General features: G+C 41.6%; 3 protein-coding genes across 11 annotated transcripts in view; 2 read left to right on the top strand and 1 right to left on the bottom strand.

Moving 5' to 3' along the window:
- The window catches only part of DRC9 (dynein regulatory complex subunit 9), a 54,580-nt gene extending 53,595 nt beyond the window's left edge, over nt 1-985 (bottom strand). For 3 of the 7 annotated variants that reach the window (XM_080656653.1, XM_080656655.1, XM_080656651.1), the window contains exon 1: nt 841-985. The gene's annotated coding sequence lies outside the window, so the exon portion shown is untranslated. The remainder of the gene's footprint in view (nt 1-840) is intronic. The other 4 variants (XM_080656654.1, XM_080656652.1, XM_080656657.1 and 1 more) reach the window with 2 other exon arrangements.
- A 107-nt stretch (nt 986-1,092) lies between these two features.
- RPL35A (ribosomal protein L35a) lies at nt 1,093-5,181 on the top strand. 2 transcript variants are annotated; one of them, XM_080656665.1, is made up of 5 exons: nt 1,093-1,238; nt 1,915-1,959; nt 2,181-2,333; nt 3,542-3,686; nt 5,119-5,181. In XM_080656665.1, exons 2-5 carry the CDS (start codon nt 1,949-1,951, stop codon nt 5,140-5,142), a joined length of 333 nt encoding a protein of 110 aa, XP_080512791.1. In that variant the 5' UTR covers nt 1,093-1,238; nt 1,915-1,948; the 3' UTR covers nt 5,143-5,181. The 2 variants fall into 2 exon arrangements, with proteins under 2 accessions (XP_080512791.1, XP_080512790.1); XM_080656664.1 differs by having other exon boundaries at nt 1,227-1,321.
- Nucleotides 5,182-10,693: 5,512 nt separating this feature from the next.
- The window catches only part of LMLN (leishmanolysin like peptidase), an 83,509-nt gene continuing 75,234 nt past the window's right edge, over nt 10,694-18,968 (top strand). The window contains exon 1 of one of the 2 annotated variants that reach the window (XM_080656649.1): nt 10,694-10,915. In XM_080656649.1, the coding sequence (XP_080512775.1) occupies nt 10,721-10,915 (195 nt within the window). In that variant the 5' untranslated portion in view covers nt 10,694-10,720. The remainder of the gene's footprint in view (nt 10,916-18,968) is intronic. The other variant, XM_080656648.1, reaches the window with a different exon arrangement.

The following is an 18,968-nucleotide window of genomic DNA, read 5'->3' as shown; positions in this document are numbered from 1 at the left end:
ATGTGTTAATTCCTCGGAGGAGTACTTTTCTAATACATTTAATGCTGGAATTGTTAGCACATTCTTAATAGTGGGCTTTCTAGTATATTTCTGGGATACAGAAAATTAGATGGGGGGAATGGGCCATAAAGGTACATAAACTCTATCCTGATGCATTTATAAGGATCTGACTTTAAATATTATTGACATACATCTATTACATAAAACTTTGGAGTCATCCTTTACTCTTTCTCTCTCATTTATTATCCATTAGCAAATCTGGTCAGCGTTACATTTAAAATGTACTCAGAATATATTTTGCTCCCCCTACTAGAAAGTAAACTCTATGAAGGCAGATTTCTGTTGTTTTGTTTACTGCAATATCCTCTGAGCCAAAAACCAAGCTTGGTACATGGGAGTCATTCAATAAACGGTTCGATAAATGAATGGATCCAAAGGGTAACCCAAACAAATGTGCGATAATTAGGAAATGTAAATCTCCGACGTCCATTAATCTATATCATGCTAGTGAGTCTCTACAAGTAATTACTGAAGACCTATTACAGGGCGCCCAGTTTGCATGGCAGCTGAGTTCTCCCTGAAAAGGAATAAGGCTTTTTTTTACGACAGTCCTCCTTACCCTCGGGGACAAAACAGAGGATCGAGGTAAGAACTTAAGTCATTTCTGGAAACAGAGAAAGGAGTACAGAAGGAAGGAGGAAGGAGAGAAGGGGAAGGTAAAGAGAAGAGCTCCCCCCTTCGTGCGACCGGCCTTTCTCTTCTAGGCCAGGATCGGAGGCTCCGCTCGCCCCACTCCTGTGTGGTAAGAGCGAAAGATACCCCCGCGTTGGCGAATCAAACCTGAGGTTCCCGAAGCGGGGGTGATGTCCTCCAGCCGGCCTCACTTTTTCCACCTACCGCACCCGATGACGCCTGAGCCAAACCACGATATTTCTATGGCAACGCTGGGCTTTATGGGACCGTTGTTTCTCCTCTTTAGCTGGCTACAACTCTGCCTCCCTCTGTTCCAATATAATACACGTTGCAGCTTACAAAGATGAAATTACATAGGGACAGAATTGTAAGAATGCTTTTAAATGTGGCTTGTTTTAGTCAGAAAACGATTTCCCCGATGTGTGTTTTCTTTCGGCGGTTGCGGAAGATGCCTAAACTGAGGGCGGGGCGGAGAGGTGTTTCTCCCACAAGGCCACGCGGCGGGGCCTTGCCTTCCTTTTTCCGCCATCTTGGACCCTGTGGAGGTGAGTGGGAGCGCTGCTGCTGAACTTTAGGAGTAAATAACTGGAGTGGGTTTCACCACATCTTTCCGAGAGGCACTGCGGGGGTACGGAGGCTCTGCCAGGCACTGATTTTGATGGGTCCCAGCAACAGGGAGGACAGGATGGAGAAGATGTGGGACTGATGGCGCTGGTCCCCTGACGCCCGGGAAAAGGGTGCTCCCGTAGTCAGAGTTGCTTCCTGGGCTCGTACCAAATGAGACAGATGCACTTTATCATCTGCATTTACCTTTTTGAGACAGCGGCAGCTTTTGGCGGGGTTCTTTCCATTTGCTCCCCCTGCAAACCTGGCTTTGTCTATAATCTCTATCCTCAGTTTTTCTTTCCCATTCATTGCTTAAGAGACTTGTTTTCTCCGTGCTTCTCTGACTTCTTGATCTTTATTTTGTAGTGATCATGCCATGCGTTTTCTTAGGACTTCCTTTAGGAGTTTTCTAGGGGTTATAAGTGTACCGTCTTACAACTTTCATTTTGGAGTTTACTTAGTTATCAGGCATCCTCTGACGTTGGAGTGTCTTGTTACAGCAGAATTACGTCTCCCAATGCTCTGAACGTGAAATGCCGTCAGGTTTAAGAAACTAGTAGGAACTAGGCGGGGAACGTGCGTTGCAAGAATTTAAACCGATTCTTTTTGTTTAAGGCCTGCTGGGAACAGGACTTCTATAAGGACAAATATGTCTGGAAGGTATGCATTTTTAATATAATTGCTTTGTTCTTGTAGTTTTTTGTTTATTAGGCATGGACCTAACTAAACGTGAACTTGAAACTAGTGCGGGGGGGGATTAGATGTTTGTTATAGATAACTGGTGGATGGGGTCATTACAGGTCAAATCATACTGGTTGTTTGTTGAATTTAAACGAGATCTTACAGCAATTTGTGGTTGATACATATTTTGTGTGTCTTAGGCTGTGGTCCAAAGCCATTTTTGCTGGCTATAAGCGGGGTCTCCGGAACCAGAGGGAGCACACAGCTCTTCTTAAAATTGAAGGTGTTTATGCTCGAGATGAAACAGAATTCTATCTAGGCAAGAGATGTGCTTATGTGTACAAAGCAAAGAAGTAAGTTTATAGTATTGTTATGCGTATTGAGTTGTTATTTGAGATTTGTCTCATTTCCCTATTCAAACAGGAATAAATTGGTACTGTTGTGGCTTCTACTTTGGGACTTTTAGGAACTTTATGGGAGGTTATAGGTTATAGAAGGATGTTACTTTTGAAGGTAGTGTTGTATTTAAGTATCTTCTGCCGTTAATAACAGCTGTTCATTATTTCAAGGAAGGAGCCAGCTCCTTATATTATGATATTAAGATTTTATAGAGTGCTTTTCATGTATCTTAATTCATTTGGTTCTCTATCCTGGGTTCTTAAGCCCATTACAGACCAATTAAAATCTCTTGAGTACATGCTTTCATCTTTGTTCTCCTTTTCTCCTACAATCAGAGTGATCCTTTGAATTATGTCAGGTCATCTGTACATTGTTCAAGCTCCCATGTCATTAGTAAAAGCCAAAGTCATTAAAGACTGTGTTTTCGCCCTAACTGGTTTGGCTCAGTGGATAGAGCCTCGGCCTGCGGACTGAAAGGTCCCAGGTTCGATTCTGGTCAAGGGCATGTACCTTGGTTGCGGGCACATCCAATAGGTGTGCAGGAGGCAGCTGATTGATGTTTCTCTCTCATAGATGTTTCTAACTCTCTATCCCTCTCCCTTTCTCTCTGTAAAAAATCAATAAAATATATTTTTTTAAAAAAAGACTATGCTTTCAAGACTCTGTTTCTACTCTTCATCTAGCTGGGATTCACCTCTTGGTCTCTTCTGCCTTTTCACAAGCAAAGCACACACCTCCTCAGTCTTTGTTACCTTCTTAGTGAGGCCTTCCGGATTTTAAAATTTGATACACACAAATACCTCAAACTACTTGATCCCCTTTCCTTTATTCTTTCTCAATATTTCAAAAGCTCTTATCATCTTACATTATATATTTTACTTACATATAAATGAAGGCTATATACTTGGTTAATCTCTGAAAGGGATTTATGTTTTGTAAACTGCTGTATTTTACAAAATCCCAAACAATTACATTGTGTCTGGCATATAGTAGGTATGTTACAAAGGTATTGTTGAGTGAATGATGCCGAAGGCTTTCAGGTAATGACTTAAGTGGTTAACTAGGGTTAAGTTCTGGTCATATGTCACTTTGAATTTGTACCACATTATAGTATTAATTGCCTGGGTTCTCATGGTTTTTTTGTATTCCCTTTTAAAATCAGCAACACAGTGACTCCTGGTGGCAAACCAAATAAAACCAGAGTAATCTGGGGAAAGGTAACTCGTGCTCATGGAAACAGTGGAATGGTTCGTGCTAAATTCCGAAGCAACCTTCCTGCTAAGGCTATTGGACACAGAATCCGTGTAGTAAGTACAATTATAAGCAAAATACTTGTTTAGTCAAACTAAGCTCAAGGTGTTAGACTTTGGTCTCTAAGAACTTTTGTGATTATAAAATGTGATTAGTAAGATTATGCTACAAAATTAGTGGCTCCTGTGTAAATGTATTATGGAACATAAGATTCTTGACATTAGAAGGAAAGTGAAGGCAAAATTTTCAAGTGAATTGTGCCTAGATTTCAGATTTTGCTGAAGCTTTGCGGAGGGGAATAATATTTAAATGAATAATTTTCTGCCCTGGCTGGTGTGGCTCATTTGGTTGGAGCATCATTCGGGACACCAAAAGGTAGTGGGTTTAATTCCCAGGTTTGGGGTTCTGTCCCTGGTTGGGGCATGTGCAGGAGGCAGTAGATAGATGTTTCTGTGTCCCCTCCCTTTCCTCTCTCTAAAAAAGATCAGTAAAATAAAATAAATGAACAAATTCCTGGCAAAGACATGTATTGGACACTAAAATAGTTGCTAGAAAATTAAAAATCAACATACCATTCCCTGGCATAATTATTAATATTTTCATCATGACAGTTTTATTAGATTAGGTAATGTTAGTCTTATTTTGTGGAGGAAAACTGATGTTTGTTTTTGTTAATCCTCACCAGATTTTTAAAAATATTTTTATTGATTTCAGAGAGGGAGAGAGAGATAGAAACATCAATGATGAGAATCATTGATTGGCTGCCTCCTGCACACCCCACACTGGGGATCAAGCAGGAAAACTGAGCATGTGCCCCAACTGGTTCATAGATCGACGCTCAACCACTGAGCCATGCTGGCTGGGCCCATAGAATACTTACTTTTAGACAGAGTGGATGGGTGGGGGTAGAGTGAGAGAAACATTGGCCCTGGCTGGTTTGTCTCAGGGGATAGAGCAGTGGCCTGCGGAAGGGTCCCAGATTTGATTCCCGGTCAAGGGCAGGGAAACATTAGTTGCCTCCCTCCTCATGCACCCTGACAGCACCCCGACCAGGAACAGGGAATGAACCTAAAGCCCAGGTCTGTGCCCTTAACCAGGAATTGAACCCAAAGCCTTTCAGTGCACCGGTCAGAGCAGTTAGTATCTATTTTTAATAGCCATGGTCATAGTCTTGGGTCACTTGGGGTACTTTTGAACCCTGGTGAGCAGTTTGAGGTCTCTTATCAAAGGAAGCTTTTTTTACTGTCATTAGAAAAAGCAAAATTAAATGGACTTTCGGTGTTCCCAGAATGTTTCTTAAAACATCTTCACCTAAAAATTGAAGGCCATAAAAACTTAGTTCCTCCCCCTACCTACATAAGTCATTGGATGCCTTTCAGAGATGAGTAATGGGACAATGGGAGATTTATCCATATTGTGTTACTAATGACATTTGTAAATTTGTATATATAACATGCACCTAATGACATTTTCTTTTCCCCCCTCCAGATGCTGTACCCCTCAAGGATTTAAACTTACTGAAAATAAATAAAATGGATTTGTTTTCCTGTGTTTTGGTCAAATGGCTTAAAAATCACTTTGCCCTAAACTCACTTGCTGTATGCTTAAATGGTGGCAGTTATCAGGTATTTTCAGAGTATACAAGGAAGTCAGATGGCTGTATGTAGTTATGATTACAGAGATTTAAACAACTGGATAGGAATAATGTATCAGGCCTTACAAGTTAATGGAGAGAGGGGACAAGTTAACTTTGGGGACAGTGAAAAAGAAGTACATTGGAAAGTGATGGAGTACTTAAACCTAGCCTCTGATAAGCTTTTGGACAAGTGGAGACATAGCATATTCTAGGAAGTACAGAAGCCAATTTTAGCCAGTCCAGGTAAGCACCATGTAACAGTTTATTTCAACTTTGGTACTGCATTTTACTAAATATTCTGGGAACCGCCTTCCAGATTAGATTGAGAGTTGGTGAAGAAACATTATCTTGATCTTTTCAAATACCTTGTAATAGTATGCACTGTTCAATATAGATTGGGTGGAAAACTTGTGACTTAAAAAAGGTAGTTGGGACAAATTTGAATGGAGACTATATTGATGGTATTGGCAGCGTGCTGGATAGGCAGGGATGAGATATCCTTGGCACTGTGACTGGACAAAGCATTCAAGTGTATCACAAGTGGGAATAGTTTGTATGTTGAAAATGTCAAAATAATGCCACATGCCTCCATTATCTGTGTGTATGTGGGGGGTCAGGGTTGGTGTTGCCTCATGAGTATAGCTTTATTTGGCTCTATGTTTTAATATAAAAGTGCAGGATTGAGATTTTAGCATAATAGGGAAATTAAGCAGGGCTGCAGAATATTTTAAATCTTAAAATGTTGAAATAAAAGTTTGAACCGAGTTAATCAGTTTGTAATGTGGTTGTAAATTGATTCAGTAGCATCTAGTCCTTTATTTATTTATTTTTTAAATATATTTTATTGATTTTTTACAGAGAGGAAAGGAGAGGGATAGAGAGTTAGAAACATCGATGAGAGAGAAACATCGATCAGCTGCCTCCTGCACACCCCCTACTGGGGATGTGCCTGCAACCAAGGTACATGCCCTTGACCGGAATCAAACCTGGGACCCTTGAGTCCGCAGGCCGACGCTCTATCCACTGAGCCAAACCGGTCAGGGCGCATCTAGTCCTGTATTAATAAATCTTGACATCCCATGGAAATAAACGGAGTTTGCCAAACAGCCCCTCTTATAAAAGTTTTCACTAGTATTTGGGTTCCCTAAATAGATGCTAGGAAACAATTAGCATGCTGAAAATGTATTGTGTGAAAGACCTTTGAAGGAGAGGCTCTAGGAAGGGATTAGGATTGGGTACTAATAGCACCTAATCTGGGAAAGGTTTGCTTAGTCCAATGGTCTTAAGCCAAATTTGCTGTTGGAAGAGGCCATGTTTCACAGAAATGGGCTTGTATTTGTAATACCGGTCTTATTTGACTAACCTTGATATAATGGACTAATTTGGGCAAGGGGGATCCCTTTAAAGCCGAAAGTACATTATATAGTAAGTGGTTTTCCAGATGCTTATGTTAAAAAATTGTCTAGTTAACCTGTTTTTACTTACATAGACAAATTTGTGTAATTGAAATTATGAAAAGTTTACTTTCACAGGAAACTTTTCTATATATATTACAGTGATTTCAAATTTATACTGAATAGGTCTAGTAAATATCAGTGCAAGTAAACAAATACACATGGCTGGGATGTGGCTTTAGTGCATGTTAGAACATCGGGTCAAGGGCTAGTCACTCCCTGAACACTGAGTAGTGGCTCATGGATTTAAATATGTAGTCTATAGTTGTAGATATATAATTATGTTGGTGAAATTACTAGTGTCTTTCCTAATATATGGCCTATTTGATAAAATTTGTTAAAAGTAAAATAAATTACCTGTTAATTATAAACAAATCTTGATTAAAAGCATTTTAACGTTAACAGGGTGTTAATTTTCACATATACAGGCCAGAATTTTTGTTCATTAAAACCGAATTCTATTAAGTCAAGGTCTGCAAAATTGAGGGTTTACTGTATCAGTATTCTTGGGGTGGTCAGGAATAGAGGGAATGCTTGAGGCATTTGAGAAAAAGGAAATGACAACTTTTATGGGGAAGAAGGCATGTGAGGAACCATTCAACTAGGTCAGTGGTTGGCAAACTCATTGGTCAACAGAGCGGCAAACTGTGGCTTGCGAGCCGCAGTTTGCCGACCACTGAACTAGGTTACATAATGTGACTAAAAACTATTGAGAATAGGAAAGTATCAAAAACTAAGATGCCAGGTTATGCAAGGTCTTAACTGTACTAGAGATTTTAGGCCTACTATTCTTGTATGTACTAGTAATAGTGTCATTAAAGCACTTGATTGACAGCGTTGACCAGATTTATACTTTAGAACTCAGTAGGGACTCCGCATAAACTGAAGGAAACCCAGGTAAGGATTACAGTCTTAACTGAGTTTTTTGAGCACTGAAATAGAGCAGACTTCATAAACTAACAAATTAAGAACCAAGTAGAGAGAAATATTCACGGGCAATATGTTTCCACCTTTGTTTGCTGGGTGGGTAATGCATTTACCAAGTTGGGGGACCAGATGTGGGTGGTTTTTTGTTTGTTTTGCAGAGGTTGGGGAGTTGAGTTTGAGGAGAAGGGTTACTTAGCTGTGAATATGTCCAGAAAGACAGATGGATATTTCAGGTCTGGCTTAGTCATGGAGAGAAAAGGAAAAGCAATAGTGTGGCCCTGGTAGCTCAGTTAGTTAGTGCTTTGTCTCAATATGCCCAGGTTGTGGGTTCAATCCCTAGTCGGGGCACGTAGAAGAATGAGCCAGTGGATGCATAAATAAAAGGAACAACAAATTGGATGTTTCTGTCACCATTGTAGGAGTCAGGTGAATGTGGTATTCTGAGTGGGATAGATGATGGTAGAGCAATTGGGTGAATACACAACAACTGATAGGCATTTGAGCAAAGCAGGGAAGAGAAAGCTGACAATCCTTGGGATGACTTAACTAAATATAGTTGCACAGTGGCCTTGCATGCAAATTCATCCTCTTTTTGAGTGATATAATGCATCATTTCAAAATGAGGGTGTCTGCACTTTTCGGTTCCCATATGTGGTTCGGTCTGTGCAAAAGTAGTCCTCAAGCCACAGTTACCATTGCGTGACTCCCAACGTTTCACAGAAATGAGTTTGAATGACTAACAGCTTTTCCACTAGACCCGTGGTTGGCAAACTGCAGCTCTCGAGCCACATGCGGCTTTTTGGCCCCTTGAGTGTGGCTATTCCACAAAATACCACAGCCTGGGTGAGTCTATTTTGAAGAAGTGGCGTTAGAAGAAGTTTAAGTTTAAAAAATTTGGCTCTCAGAAGAAATTTCAATCGTTATACTGTTGATATTTGGCTCTGTTGACGAATGAGTTTGCTGACCACTGCCTTAGACCACTGAAACAGCCTCTCCCCACCATGACACTACTGTTAAACCCAGGAACTTGAAGATGACAGGTGTTCTTTGTTGATAATCTATTGTCTCTTTGTGGTCTTATAGTGGAAAGAGCACAGGTGAAAGTGGTAAATTTGGTTTAGAATCCCAACTTATACTTGTGGAATGATACACATATTTTTTAGAATTATTTTTTAATTGACTTTGAGAGATTTGTTCCACTGAATTTCTGAATTTATTGATTATTGTGTGTCCTGACCAGGGATCAACTTGCAACCTTGACGTATCCAGACGATGCTCTAACCCAGTGGTCGGCAAACTCATTAGTCAACAGAGCCAAATATCAACAGTACAACGATAGAAATTTCTTTTGAGAGCCAAAATTTTTAAATTTAAACTATATAGGTAGTTACATTGTTATTAACTTAATTAGGGTACTCCTAAGTTGGCCTTTGCTAAAAATTAAAGGGGCCGACCACTGCTCTAAACAACTGAACTATCCCACCAGGGTTGACACATTATCTGATGACTTTTATTTGTAAAATGTCTTACCCCTTATTATTTGAGTACATGATCTTCACCAATGAAATATAAATTCTTGCCCTAGCCGGTTTGGCTCAGTGGATAGAGCGTTGGCCTGGGGACTCAAGGGACCCGGGTTCGATTCCGGTCAAGGGCATGTACCTTGATTGCGGGCACATCCCCAGTAGGGAGTGTGCAGGATGCAGCTGATCGACGTTCCTCTCTCACTGATGTTTCTAACTCTCTATCCCTCTCCCTTCCTCTCTAAAAAATCAATAAAATATATTAAAATATATATATAAATTAGGGATTTTGTATCCCCTACATGTCCAACTATAGTAATTTACAATATCCACTTCTCATTGAATGTTCCAGCTAAGTGCTTCCAATATCTAGTTTTCTTTGTTTCAAGCGCTAAAGGTGTATCCCGATTTTCACATTTTTTTTGTAGTTCCTCACTGTTCAGTTTTAAAGGTAGTTTCCTTAAATGGCAATGATTCACCCAATCTCTTACTGAGTTAATATAGTTGCAATTCTTGTGTTTTAGTTTTTAAATATTTTTATTGATTTCAGAGAGAGAGAAACAAATGAGAGAATCATTGGCCTGCTGCCTTCTGCGTGCCTGCTACTGGGATGGAGTCCCGCAACCGGAGCATGTGCTCTGACCCAGAATCAAAGCGTGACCTGGTGACCTGGTTCATATAGGTCATTCCTCAACCACTGAGCCAGGCAGGCTGGGCCAATTCTTGGGTTTTAAATAAGGGATAGGGTTGAATAGTAAAGGACAGACACATAGTTGACTTTATAGAAAATGACTAAGAAATGGGCCAGCCGGTCAGTGTGGCTCAAGTGGTTGATTACCATCAGGGCACATGCCCAGATTGTGGGCTCCATCCCTGGTGGGGGGGTGTGCAGAAGGCAGCCGATCAATGATTCTCATCATAGATGTTTCTATCCCCCTCTCTGAAGTCAATAAAAATACATTAAGCCCTAACCAGTTTGGCTCAGTGGACAGAGAACGTAGGCCTGCGGACTGAAGGGTCCCAGGTTCGATTCTGGTCAAGGGCATGTACCTTGGTTTCGGGCACATCCCCAGTGGGTGTGCAGGAGGCAGCTGATCCGATGTTTCTTAACTCTGTAAAAAAATCAATAAAATGCAAAAAATAAAAATACATCAAAAATTATTTTCCATTCACCTTTTGTAGAGTGCTACACCATATATCTGCAGCTCTTTGTCTAAGCCACTTGGCATCTAGTGTGTGTATATCTTTTCCGCGGCTAACTGAATTAAAGACAAAAACTGCCTCAGTAGAGACCCATACAACACCATCATTACCATCGACGTCACTACTATCACAGTTCAACTCACGTGAGCACCTAAGCGGCATTTACCGGTTGGCTTCCTGCAATGAGGCACATCTTGTGTTCGTGGTGAACTTCCGGGTGACGCAAGCCAATCGAAAAGCAGCTTTCCGCCAGCTGGCCCCTCCACCTACCCTGAGCGGTGAGGGGCGGGGCTGGCCCTGGCGTGAAAGCGTCAAGTACTCCATGGAAACGACGCTCAGCCCCAAAGATGGCGCCCGAATGGGGTAGAGGAACAGGGTCCTCGGGTTCAATCCCGGGCCCAAGTCGGTGGCGCTGGAGTGGTTCTTTATGGGTCCGAGGCATTTTACTCCTGTTGGGCGGGCTCCGGGCAAGTGCTACGTCTATTCCTGTCTCCTTGAGCAGTTCCCTTCCTTGCCGGCACCACGTCCCCTCTGACGCTGAGGTAGGGTGGCGGAGGAGCGGGAGCGGGCCTTGTGAGGGTAAAGTAATACGGGAGGCAGTGGCAGAGAGTAGTGACTGGAACAGGGTGCACGGGAGGAGGAAGCGAACTCTGAGAGCGCTGGGCCCTTGGTATCAACTCCCTTCCTGTCCCCAGCAAAGTGGTTGACTTAGGCACTTGGAGTATCATCACGTTCTTGTGCGGAGAGTTGTGCGTGTAAGGTAGTCCTAGAGTGGTGGTTTTCAAATTTGAGCATGCATCGGGATCACCTGAAGGGCTTGTTAAAACAGATTGCTGCCCACTCCCCCACTTTCTGACTCATTAAGTCCGGGATGGGTCCCCAGTATTTGCAGCTCAAGTTCCCAGACAGTTGATAGTACTGCTTATCCATTGACCACACTTCGAGAAACACTGAACTAAAAGTTTGGGAAGGAATTAATTGGGGAATCGGAGGTATATTGGGGGTTCTGTGGAGACAGAATCCAGGTTTATTTTCAAGTTACCTCATCACATTGCTTACTTTGCCCTATTCTCCTGCCCTGGAAGCACCTACCTCCTTCACACTCAATGTTTCTTCCTCTAAATTCTTTCAGTCTCCGTTTAAGTTCTCTTATCTCAAGGCAGCCTGCTGAAACCAACCCCAGCAGAATGCTCTTTCCATTTCTCTGGACGTCGTATCTGTAGTCTCTCCTGTAACTTTATCAAGTACTGCTATGTGATGCTGGCTTATTTTTCAGGCATGTCTTGCCTTTGTAGTTAAATTGTAAGGTTCCTTAGGATACAGTTCGTGTCTTATGCTTTTGGTAAGGGTTAGCTAGCTAGCTTAATTAGGCAGACAGGAAAGGGGGGGGGGGTGCCTTCAGGGAGAATGGAGGCATTTCTGGCCTGAGCAATTAAAACAGCCATAAACCAAGGACAGAGTATCTATGGCCTGAGCAATTAAAGCAACCATAAGTTAGATCTAAAGCAGCCCTAATCTGAGCAGCTGGGAACGCCATAAGGGAGATCAAAAGCAACTCCAACCTGAACAGAGATGACCAAATAGGAGAAGTGATTTAGGGGCCCTGGGAACTGATTACAAGGCTGAAGTCCCACGGTGGGAAAGGCACAATAAGGGAAAGGATGGTCTAGAATATTTACTACCTCAAGACAAAGAGAGACAGAGTCTTAGAATTAGAAATTTAAGAGGTAGTATCTACTTGCAATAAAGTTTCTGTACTTCTCATCTACCACCTTTTGTCCATGGCTTCATTCTTCGAATCTGTCTGAACAAGAACCTGGTAAAGAAATCATCCTTGCACCCTGCTCACCAAAAAACCTCAAATCACTTTGATTCTTCCACAGTACTTAGCTCAGAGGAAAGGCCCACAACAATTATTCTTCTTTGAAGAAAAGAGACACAGTACTGGGACAGGGCTGCATTTTGTGATTGGTTTTACAGTTTGTCTTACTGCTTTATCGATATTAACCTAGAAGTGTTCAGTTCAGCCCAGTAATCTAAGACCACTCATTTATGTGGTAACTTCCAAAAATTGCTATGCATAATGTTCAACCATATGTGTCAAAATATTAAGTTTGTGGTTTGTAGTGGTATGGTTTTTATCATGACACTGCATTTTGGCTGAATTGTTTTATTTTTTAGTCTTCTTAGTAACTTTTAAGTTTATAATACACTAGAGGCCTGGTGCACCAGTAGGTCCCTAGGCCTGGCTGGCTATCAGGGCTGATCGGGGCCTTCCTTCTGGCTGCGGGCTGGGGCCTTCATTCTGCGCCGCCTCCTGGTGGTCAGCACATGTCATAGTGAGCGATTGGTCTCCAGGTCAAACTCTGGAGGGGACAATTTGCATATTAGGCTTTTATTATACAGGATTAGTGTTGTCCATAATCACTATGCTGTGCATTAGGTCTATAGGACTTCTTTATCTACTGGTTTTAAGTTTGTACCCTTAACATATCCCCCTGTTCTCCCACCCCTCTTTTTAAAAAATTTCCACAAAGCCCTGTGCTTCTCCCTTTTAATCTAGCTTAAAGTAAGAGGAAGTAAAAAAAATAATAATAAGAGGAAGTAGTTCAAAGATCTATAAAACCTCTGCTAGAAGGAAGCTTAATAATATCTGTTTTCTTCTAGTGGTTGTTGCCAATGTATAAATCTCCAACTTATATTTGAGCATCTCCATGAATAGGAGCATTATCTCCAGAGGCAGCCCTTATGTTTTTTGGAGATCAACATTGTTAAAGTTTTTCTTTATCATAAGAGCTGAAAACTCTTTCTGAAATTTCCACCTCCTCACCCCCATTCCTCCTGTTTATGCCTCTCAGCTGAAAAAACTTGGTAGTGATAGTGCTTCAGGTATTAAAAGCAAGCTATTAAGTTCTTGAGAGTTCTCATCCCTAGTAAATTTTCCCAGTTCTTGATAGGGTATGTAATAGCAAGCCCTTAGTAACTATTTTCTTTGCTTTAACACAACTATAGGGAAGAACCATTCATTGTACTCAAACTAGTTAAATGCTACAGGAAATTACCGTAACTTTTCTTGGTGGTGGTGGGGAACTATAAAACATTTTGACTGATTTAACTTGTTCTCAAAACTTTTGTGTTTTGTTTTTGCTTTTTATTATATAAATTAAAATAAAACAACAACAACATAAAAGAATAGTATATTGAACTCCCATGGACCCATTCATTACCCAACTTCAAACTTACCAATATTCAGTCATTCTTGTTTCATGTACTTCTAGCCATTCCTCATCCTTTCACTTGTTACTTTTTAAAGTTTTTGGGGGTAAAATTTACATATATTGAAATGCAACAAATGCAGTCATGTACATTATGTAAAACTCACAACCCAATTACAATGTAGAGCATTTCCATGTCTTCAGAAAGTTCCCTCCTGTCCTGTGCCAGCAGTCTCCTGTCCATGCCAGGCAATTATTGTTCTGATTTTTATTTTATAGTAGATTTAGATTTTTTTAATAGGTTCATTTTGCCTGTTGTAGACTTAGTTTGTATAAATGGAGTGATACAGTATATATCCTATTATATGGTAGATTATATTGAATTATCCAATAGCAAATCAACCTTGTATTTTTGGGATAGACCCTACTTCTTGGTCATGATGTATTATCCTTTTTATATACCTCAAAATTCAATTTGCTAATAAATTATTAAGGACTTTTGTATCTATGTTTATGAGTGATGTTAGTTTATAATCATTATTAGCCAAGTTTTTGTTAGCTTTTGATATCAGAATTATATTGGTCTCAAAATGAGTTGGGAAGTGTACCATCCTCTTATATTTTCCAAGGTTTGTATAAAATTGAAGTAATTTCTTTCTGAAGTGTTTGGTATAATTTATAACTGAAACCACATGGGCTTGGAGTTTTCTTGTAGAGAGTTTTTCCAATAGCTTTATTGTGCTATAATTTATATACTGTACCATAAAATTTCCCCACTTAATTGTCCAATTCAGTTATTTTTAATAAGTTTACAGAGTTATGCAACCATCACTACAATCCAATTTTAGAACATTTCCACCACTCCAAAAAGATCCTTTGTGCCCATTTATTTTTTAAAAAATATATTTTATTGATTTTTTACAGAGAGGAAGGGAGAGGGATAGAGAGTTAGAAACATTGATGAGAGAGAAACATCAATCAGCTGCCTCCTGCACACCCCCTACTGGGGATGTGCCCGAAACCAAGGTACACGCCCTTGACCAGAATCGAACCCGGGACCTTTGAGTCCGCAGGCCAACACTCTATCCACCGAGCCAAACCAGTTAGGGCCTTTGTGCCCATTTATAGTCAATCCCTATTTTCAAGCAACTACTATGTAGAGAGATTTATTTTTTTAAAATATAATGTTACTGGTTTCAGAGAGGAAGGGAGAGGGAGAGAGATAGAAACATCAGTGATGAGAGAGAATGATTGATTGGCTGCCTCTTGCACACCCGCCGCTGGTATCGAGCATGCAGTCTGAGCATGTGCCCTGACCTGGAATCGAACTGCGACCTCCTGGTTCAATAGGTCGAAGCTCAACCACTGAGCCACACTGGTTGAGCTAGAGAGGTTTAGATAAATCCAATTTCTCTGTTACAAATCTATTCATGTTTTCTATTTGATCTTGTCAATCTGGTTAACTTGTTTTTTTCAAGGATTCTATTTCATCTGAATTTAAATTTATTGGCATAAAGTTGTTCATAATTATCCTTTTGAGTAAAGAAAGTAAGAACTTACAAAAATAGTCACAGGGATGTAACTATTTTGTAGTTAGGGAATATAGTCAATAATCTATACTAATAAAAGGGTAATATGCTAATTATACCAGATACACTGGACGTCTTCCAGACATCCTTCCAGACAAAGCCACGGTGGTGGGGCCGAGGCAGAGGCGGTTAGGGGCGATCAGGCTGGCAGGTGAGAGCAGTGAGGGGCCATCAGGCAGACAGGCAGAGGTGGTTAGGGGCGATCAGGCAGGCAGGCAGGTGAGCGGTTAGGAGCCAGTGGTCCCAGATTGCAAGAGGGATGTCCAACTGCAGGGATCAGGCCTAAACCTGCAGTCGGACATCCCTCAAGGGGTCCCGGATTGGAGAGGGTGCAGGCCGGGCTGAGGGACCCCCCCCCCCCCACCGTGCATGAATTTCGTGCACTGGGCCTCTAGTATTATAACTATGTATGGTGCAAAGTGGATATTAGAATTATCAGGGGAATCACTTCACAAATTATATAATTATCTAACCACTATACTGAACATCTGAAACAAATATTTTTAAAAATTATCTTTTGGCCCTAGCTGGTTTGGCTCAGTGGATAGAGCGTCAGCCTGGGGACTGAAGAGTCCCGGGTTCAGTTCCAGTCAAGGGTACATGCCTGGATTGTGGGCTCCTTCCCTAGTAGGGGGCGTGCAAGAGACAGCCAATCAATGATTCTCTATCATCATTGATGTTTCTATCTCTCTCTCCCTCTCCCTTCCTCTCTGAAATCAATAAAAATATATTTAAAAAAAATTATCTCTTGGTATCTGTAGAAACTGGAATAATATCTACTTTATTTCTAATGTTGCAATTGATGTTTATTCTGTTTTATTATAGTCCAGTTTGTGTAGGGGATTTATTAATTTTATTAATCATTATAATAACTAACTGTTGGCTTTTGTAGTTATCTTTAATGATGGTTATCTATTTTATTGTTTTCTGTTCTTTATTATTTCCTCTTCCTACTTATTGTGGTCACTTTGTTCATATTGTTAAGTGGAAACTTAGAGCCTTTTATTCTTTCTAATATAAACATTCAAAGATACAAATTTTGCTCTAAGTACCTACAACTCTAGCTGCACCTCACAGATTTTGACACATTGTATTTTAATTATTTAGTTCAAAAAGTGTTTTTACTTTTCCTGATAATTTCTTCTTTGATCCATGGGTTATTAAAAAATGTTTAAAATATAATTTCTAAATATTTGGTCCTTTTCTAGCTACCTTATGTTAATAATTTCTAATTTAGAGAGTATCTTTTGTAAGATTTCAGCACTTTAAAGTTTGAGATTGTTTTATATATACTTCAGCATATGCTTTATCCTGTTAACTTTTTATGTGTACTTATAAAGGATATATATTCTATAGTTATTGTGTTCAGGGTTCTATACATCTCATAAGATGTGATGATTGACAGTGTACTTCATATTACTATATTCTTACAAATTTTGCCTAATTATCAGGGTCTTAAAAACCTCTAAGATTATAAATTTGTCTTCCTTTGGTTCTTTCAGTTTTTGCTTCATGGATTTTGAATCCGTTGTTACATGGATTCAAATATATAATTATGTCTTTCTGTTGTATTTACCCTGTCTACTTGTATAAGTTTTCATTATAAAATTTTACTCTATTTCTGGCCCTTCTTGAAGTCTAGTTTGTCTGATATTAATGTAGCCATTTCAGCTTGCTTATAATTAGAGCTTACGTTCTTTTACATTTAACCTTTTGTGCTGTGCTGTGTGTGTGTGTGTGTGTGTGTGTGCGTGTGTGTATTTGCTTTAGGGATTATAATGTACATCTTAAAGATAGATATATATTTATATATATATAAAAGATATATATATATGTATATATATGTGTGTGTGGGGGGGGTGTTTATTGATTTCAGAGAGGAAGGGAGAGGGAGAGTGAGGGCTAGAAACATCAATAATGAGAGAGAATCATTCATTGGCTGCCTCATGTATGTTCCCTACTGGGGATTGAGCCCAAAACCCAGGCATGTGCCCTGACCGGGAGTTGAACGGTGACCTCCTGGTTCATGGGTCAACATTCAACCACTGAGCCACACCAGCCAGGCTACATCTTTTGCTTATCCTATCTAATAAAAGAGTAATATGCAAAGTAACCATCACTCTGCTACACCCACAAGCCACACCCACCAGCCAATCAGGAGCAGGTATGCAAATTAACCCAACCAAGATGGCTGCGGCCACGGAGAGATCAGGAGGCTCGGGTTGCCCCCAGCGATGGAGGAAGCCAAGCTTTCTGCACACTCTGGCAGCCCAGGCCTCCACTCAAGGCTACAAAGTTTCAATGATAGAAGATAAATAAATACCAGGTACCAGGGCCTCCACTTGGGTCGCCGGGGGGCGTGGCCGGCCTGCAAACCACCACAGGCCCCTCGCCCAGACCGCCTCATGCCCCAAGGGAACCCCCACCCTGATCTGGGACACCCTTCAGTGCAAACCAGCTGGCCCCCACCTGTGCACCAGGCCTCTATCCTATCTAATAAAAAAGTAATATGCAGCCCAAACTGGTTTGGCTCAGTGGATAGAGCGTCGGCCTGTGGACTGAAGGGTCCCGGGTTCGATTCCAATCAAGGGCATGTACCTTGGTTGCGGGCACATCCCCAGTGGGAGGTGTGCAGGAGGCAGCTGATCGATGTTTCTCTCTCATCGATGTTTCTAGCTCTCTATCCCTCTCCCTTTCTCTCTGTAAAATATCAATAAAATATATTTTTAAAAAATAAATAAATAAATAAATAAAAGCGTAATATGCAAATTGACAATCACTCCAACACACAAGATGGATGCTCCCATGTGGTCAAAGATGGATGCCCCCGTGTGGACATAAGATGGCCGCCACAAGATGGCCAGCAGGGGAGGGCAGTTGGGAGGGACCAGGCCTGCAAGGGAAGGCAGTTGGGGGCAATCAAGCCTGCAAGGGAGGGCAGTTAGGGGTGACCAGGCTGGCAGAGGAGGGAAGTTGGGGGTGACTGGGCCTGCAGGGAAGGGCAGTTGGGAGGGACCCAGGCCTGCAGGGGAAAGCAGTTGGGGGGGACCAGGCCTGCAGGGGAGGGCAGTTAGGGGTGACCAGGCCTGCAGGGGTGGGCAGTTAGGGGTGACCAGGCCTGCAGGGGAGGGTAGTTAGGGGCAAACAGGCTGGCAGGGGAGCAGTTAGACATCAATCAGGCTGGCGGGGAGTAGTTAGGGGGTGATCAGGCTGGCAGGCAGAAGCAGTTAGGGGCAATCAGGAAGGCAGGCAGGCGAGCAGTTGGGAGCCAGCAGTCCTGGATTGTGAGAGGGATGTCCGACTGCCCGTTTAAATGGGCAGTCAGACATCCCTCGAGGGGTCCCAGATTGGAGAGGGTGCAGGCTGGGCTGAGGGACACACACCCCCGTGCACGAATTTCGTGCACCGGGCCTCTAGCTATAAATATTTAATGTTGATTTTGTCTTATCATAATGACTATTATGTATAACTAGAGTCCTGATGCACGAAATTCGTGCAAAGGGCTCAGCCCTCGCAGCCTCGACAGCTTGCCTCAGCCCTCGCAGCCCTGGCTTTGTCTGGAAGTTGTCCAGAAGACTGTTTGGCTGTGTGGTCTAATTAGCATACTATGCTTTTATTATTATAGACTAGAGGCCCGGTGCACGAAATTCGTGCACAGGGCGGGGTGTGTCCCTCAGCCCAGCCTGCACCCTTTCCAATCTGGGACCCCTCAAGGGATGTCCGGATGGCCGACATCCCTCTCACAATCCAGGACTGTTGGTTCCCAACCGCTTGCCTGCCTGCTTGCCTGA

Source organism: Plecotus auritus, assembly GCF_963455305.1.
Source record: "Plecotus auritus genome assembly, chromosome: 2".
NCBI lineage: Eukaryota > Metazoa > Chordata > Mammalia > Chiroptera > Vespertilionidae > Plecotus > Plecotus auritus.
The sequence above is the reverse complement of the archived record's forward strand: the minus strand, read 5'-3'. Positions and strand labels throughout refer to the sequence as shown.